This window comes from Rhinolophus sinicus, linkage group LG03 (assembly GCF_036562045.2).
Source record: "Rhinolophus sinicus isolate RSC01 linkage group LG03, ASM3656204v1, whole genome shotgun sequence".
In the NCBI taxonomy this organism is placed as follows: Eukaryota; Metazoa; Chordata; class Mammalia; order Chiroptera; family Rhinolophidae; genus Rhinolophus; species Rhinolophus sinicus.
Genome location: NC_133753.1, coordinates 27,200,004 through 27,206,003, shown reverse-complemented (window position 1 = coordinate 27,206,003; position 6,000 = coordinate 27,200,004). Strand labels below are relative to the sequence as shown.

At 39.8% G+C, this 6,000-nt stretch overlaps 1 protein-coding gene across 1 annotated transcript in view; it reads right to left on the bottom strand.

Moving 5' to 3' along the window:
- Window positions 1–446: 446 nt before the first annotated feature.
- Window positions 447–6,000, bottom strand: part of SYNJ2BP (synaptojanin 2 binding protein) — a 32,537-nt gene continuing 26,983 nt past the window's right edge. Inside the window, exons 3-4 of the mRNA XM_019733543.2 lie at window positions 5,675–5,770; window positions 447–4,897 (exon numbers count right to left, since the gene is read on the bottom strand). Coding sequence (XP_019589102.1) covers window positions 4,757–4,897; window positions 5,675–5,770 — 237 coding nt within the window. The 3' untranslated portion in view covers window positions 447–4,756. The remainder of the gene's footprint in view (window positions 4,898–5,674; window positions 5,771–6,000) is intronic.

The window sequence follows — 6,000 nt, the reverse complement described above, 5'->3', positions numbered from 1 at the left end:
CAAATCAAGTGCTACGTAGTCTACACATACAAATATCAACATCAGGAGTCTACAGCTGTTAAGAACTGACCAGAACATAATTCCTTAATACTGTCTTCCTTTGCATCACAATTGCCCTTTGGAATGTAAGTGCTGGTCTCAAAGATTTGCCGATTAAAAAGAAACAGCAAAGAGCCCTACCCCAAGATAATCAACTCTAAACCTATTATAGGTGAGAGGTAGAGAGCTTCATCACTCAACTTTCTGCTTCTAGATGATGTTAGAAAAATACTTTAACATCGAAATTACCAACAAATACTCCACCACCTTCTGATAATGAGCTATTTCAGCTTAGAGTGACTATATCTTATTTATCTTTGTATCCTCAACACCCAGCACATAGTACGCACTCATTTATTGAATGAAGGAAAAACCCTCACCCGTCCAAAGATAAATTTTAACTCAAGTTGAGTAGAATAAAATCTTTATTGACTCCACATGAAATTACATAAACTCCACTCCCATACATACTTGACAGCTTAATATTCCTTATGTTGTTTCATTTCTTAAATACATCTTAAGTTGCTTATTTACACAATAAAAACAATGTCGAACATCAAAAAACATACTTCTCTAGTTTAGAACTACTGGAATTAGTCTCAGAAGAGCTCACTTAATTGAACTTGGTCTTAGGTCTTCCTCAGATTATTCTGTGGCATCTCCCAATTTTGCATGATGCTTGCAGTACACTTAAGCTGTCAATCAGTTCTCCTGGTCTTTATTTAAGGTCCAAAGAGAGAAGATGGAAATGGACTAAGATAAAAAGGATAGTTTTGCATATGATCATGTAGTGGACACATTCAAGACATAAATGAGACAGAAAGAGCACCTCTGCAACAAACTGTCTTTGCTCTGGGTTATTAGCTCACCTCTCTGAGCCTTGATTTTCTCATCTCTAGGACAGATTCATCCTAGAATCTTTCTGGTTCCCTTTGACGCCAATGTTCTACATTTGGTTCGTTAACAGATGCACAACCTGAAACACCCACTAATACATTTTGCTGGAGGTTGGTCAGTCCTTAGCAAATCAGAAGCCACTTCCTATTCTACACCTATGCTTGGGAAAGCAGCTCACGAAGAGAGGGTCTCTAAAAAAGGCCCTAGAGAAATTTCATTTTTGGCTGGAGCACTGTCTGTAACTTATGTAGTGTCTAGGTTTAAATGCCATACAGCATTTTTTACTGACATTGCACACTGGAATCACGTGATGAAATTAATTTTATTAGGGCCCGAGTCCCATCCCCGAGATTGTATTGAATTCATCTAGGTGCAGCCCACGCATGAGAATTTTTACAAACTCTCTAGATAATTCCAACCTGAGGAAAAGGGGACAATTACTGGCATACAGCAGTAATTCTCAAATGTTAGCTGAATCAGTCACCTAGAGGGCTTATTAAAACAGATTGGTGGGTGCCCTCCCCATTTTGATTCAGGTCTGGGGTGAAGCCCAAGAATTTGCTTTTCTAGCAAGTCCTCACATAATGTTCCCCCCCCCCTTTTTTTAAAGAAGGGCGCAGCTCAAAGTGGCCCAGGTGGGGATCGAACCGGCAACTTTGTGTTAGTAGCACGCGCGCTAACCGACTGAGCTAACCGGCCACCCGTCCTCACATAATGCTGATGCTTTTGTCCAGAGACCTCACTTTGACAACCACTGCCAGTGAGGAAGTATCATTGATGGTGGCACCTGAAGTTGAGTTTAAATCCTGATTCTATTATTACCACTGATGTAACCTTAGGAAAGTAATTTTATTATCTTTTCTTTAGTGTCTTTATAACAATACTTAGATCGGAGTTGTGAGGCATAAACAGTGTTACCAATCAGGGTTTAGTACAGTACCTGGCACAGAATGCAGTAACAAATATTAATTTCCTTTTTCCATTATACATGGTTAGATGCTGTGATTAAGTTAAATCAATAGCACAGATTAAAACTTGGCAGAAGGAAAGAGATGATTGAAGCAATGTGATATAGAGAAGTGTTTTAAGTATATCGTCTTAAAAATACTTTCATTCATTTTTTAAAACTTTGAATACAGTAATTTAGGTGGTAGGAATATAAGATACAATCTATAAAGTGCCAGAAATATTAGATTGAATTTATAAAGAGCATGAATGTTTTTAATGACCTACAATGGACTCCGATATCTTATCTATAAGTCTTCTAGAGAATGAGAAATAATATAATAGCATATCTGCCTAAAAATTTAGTATGTTGATCTTTAAATGCTATTCAATTCCAGAAAAAACCTAAATTATTAAAGTGCATCAGAATCCCTATTATTAACCAAATCAAAACTTCCACCGACAATGGGATGGGTGTTCTTTTACATACATGTCAACAAATAAAAAACTAAATAGCATTCCTTCCTGCTTGCCATTGTGCTTCATTTTGCACGTGTCGGGTCCTCTCAGGAGTTAATGTCCAGACCCTGAGCTGAATCTTGGAAGCAGCAGACCCACTGCAGAAGCTACTGCACAGACCTCCAGATACAGGGAGGGCATCGGGCTGTGCCTCCACAGCGGGGCGGGTTGCGGTGGGAACTAGAATACTGTCAGCATTTCTCTGTGGAACCTACAAGCGCAATCGTCCGAGTGAATCTCAAAGGCACTGAACAGTTCAGGTCTAAAGGCGTAAGTCACATCAGGATTGCTTAAAGCAAGTTTCTCCCTATACGAATAGTTGACTGAGAGGGCAAAGTCTTTCTGGGATTTTTATTTTTAAAAGCCTTCCCTTTCTACTCTGGCCTCATGTCATTACCTGACAGCTTTCTTTTTCTGAATTCCTAAAAAAGTGATGGTTGTCTGCACGTCTTTGCTGCTGCATCGTGTTCTGTACCATTTATTTTATTGTTTTCAACTTTTATTTAATCTGATGATATACTTTTAATTTTTCATCTATTTATGAACTCTCCTACTAGACTGTGAGCTCAAGGGTCCTCAACTTGTCCCCTTCCTCCATGGAACTTTCTCAAGTGTCTCAAATTCAGTAACCATTCTCTTTTGCTGTCGGCAATATAAATGCGACACTAACTTACATTGCCCTGCCTATACAGCTAATTTCATTTTTATATGTGTAAGTTTTCTTGTCCCAACTGGAACCAAAAACCCCATTAGGGTGGAGGCTATATGTATTTCACTTCTTTGCAAAAATGTCTTAACAAAGCTGATAAGCAATTGACATTTGTAAAATACTCACTAGATAACCCTTGCTAAAAATTAGACACAACTCCTTACCTCATACTCTTGCTGTCAAGATTCTATAAGGCCTATAGTCTTGCCAGTGTGTTTGTAGGATGAAAATAATTTTTTTTTTGGAAATGATTTTCTTGAAGCCAGAAAATTAGCCTTGGGAGCCCCCATTAGTGCTTGAAAACCAACTTTCAATTCCCATCTCATTAATAACCTTAGTATTTCCTAGCACCCATTCATCTATATCCTTCTCTCAAGCTTTCCCTATGAAACACCCACCAAACTTCCCTGCCACTAAGACAAACAAAACTCTTTTTTCCCACTTTTCCTGCAAAATGGTTTATTCATTAAAAGCCATAACCACTATGTAGAGCTTTTCAAAAACACTAGCAATCCAAATGCTCTAAACTTAACTGAATCAGAAGCAAGGCTGATGTCGTGCCCATCCTGCCAGGGAACAGTTCCTTCTCTTGGATTCTGCCTGTTATTAGAACCCGAGAAGACCAGCAGACAGCCTGAGAGGGTTCAGGTGCCCCCACGGAGACACTTTTTCCTTTTTAGAGTATTTTCATTGGGTTGGTTTGGCCCCATCACTATAGTTTTGACCACAATCATTCCAGCTGATTCTTTCACAGGACATGAGGTAGCAAAAAAGTCACTAGGGTAAGATTTATTTATCTTTAAATCTCAAAGGTTTTTTAACAGATTGACTTGTGCAAAGCTGGATTATGGCATTTTACCTCAACTTCACCTTAATATTATGAAAATAAGATTTCTAAGATTTTAAATTAGTTGCTTCGATTTTCTTTTTTTTTCAATGACTCAGATGGGGCATCCTGTAAAGCTCACTGTCTCTTACTCCCACTATGTATCAAATACTTCAATTAAGATCATACCTTACATCATACTTTGAGATCATACCTCACAGAAACCTAGAAACCAGAATAGCTTTCTACATCTTTAATTCTCCATAAGGCATTACTATTATACTTTCATATATGCATATGTGTGTATATATGTTTTTTAAAGAAGTAAAAATGCTCTCCTCATTATCTTTTGTTTGATACAGGCACCCAAGTATGTAGTTAGAAAGTAAATAAAGGCCACAAAAACTTCCTGAGGAAGATCATTAAAAAGAAAAATCCTCTCTTCCTCTTATATCACACAACTGGCCTTTGAGGCATGCCAGCTAAGAAAACTGGTATCACTCGTGGTGATGGGAAGACTGGACCTTTCCCTCTTTGGGTTGTAGCTGAACTTCTATTGGCAGTCCTAGTAACATGTGTAACTGCTCATTTGTTCTAAGCAAGTCTTTTCTTCAGCTTTCCTTCAAACAATGCCTTTACTTTCCCATTAGAATACGAGGATTTGGAGATTTTGAACAGCAAGGTCTGGATGGGAAGGAATTTCTTTCAATCATGTGTTAGCTTGTGCAGAGAGAGGGAAAGATACGGAAGAATGGCAGGGGAGGACGTGAGAGAAGGAAGAAATGTGTCTTCATCGGGAGCGCGGGAAGAAAGGACGCTTTTCAAAGTTGTTGCCGGTATCTCATGAAGGCCCAAGCCACCACCATGGTGAGGGCAAACACTGGCACCAGCACCATGGCTATGGGAATACCACTTGGTTCCCCTTCACCTCGAGGTCCTATAGGCCCATTCTGCACCTGTAGCTGGAAGGGAAAGAAAGTGTTAACTCTAGTGACAATATGTGCTGACAACTGAAATGTTCAGCTGACACATTACCTGGCTCTGGAGTCTCTAGACCACCCAAAGCTGCAGACCCAAGCACCGTCTAGCAGAGGGCATCCTGTCTGTTTGTCCTCAGTTGACAACATCAGTATCACCGATTCTTTGGAAACAAAGTAAGTCTGATGGGGAGGCATTTAACCTTACTGGGCTTCGGACCTAAAGGGACCCCTGAAGGTAAGTCAGACAACCTCTCACTTTCTGTTTTTGTACTACCTCCACCAACCTATTGTGTATCAATCATATCAGGAAAATGAAGATATGAGATGAAGCCTATTGATCCTACAGGAAACCTGGAAATTCTTCGGTGTGGCAGGGGACATCCATCTTCCTAGAAATGCTTACTTAGGAAGATTATCAGTCATGTTTCACATGTTTCCTTCCCTACTTAAAAAAAAAAAAAAAAAAAAAAAGACTCTGGTTGTACCTTTTCCCCCTTTATTTTAATTTGGTTGTCAAACTTTAACTTTAAGGCACATTATCCTGAAGCGAGGACCTGGGTTGCAAGCATACTGTTATGAATTTCCTTTAATGATAAGCAGAAGTCCCAGAAGACCGTTTCTTATGCCAGACAAGCTCTTCAAAAGAGTGGAAGTAAAAGGAGAAGAAGCTAAACACACCCCTGAGGGTTACGCGACAGGGTTTACTCCCAAGAAGGCACAGAAGCCGGGAGCCAGGCTGCTGGCTGCAGAGACACCTACCCTGTGCTGCACTCTCAGTGACACGGCGTAGCCTGCGTTACGAAAGAGGTCTACAGCGTCCTGGTGCAGCAGGTTCTTTAGGTCTTGGCCATTCACCTGTCAAAACCAGCAAGGAAAAGCAGTAAGAGCTAGAACACGAACTCTCTTAAGTCCAAGATTTACACTCATGTGACCAAACTAACAAACAAAAAAAAACCCAAACTCCTACAGAGCAAATTCCAAGAGTTAGCAGAATGGGTAAAGTTACTTAGAACCCAATGTAACTTTTTTCATTTTCAAAGTTATGTTTTCCTAGAACTGAGGTTCCGTGGGCTATTTGAAGAGCA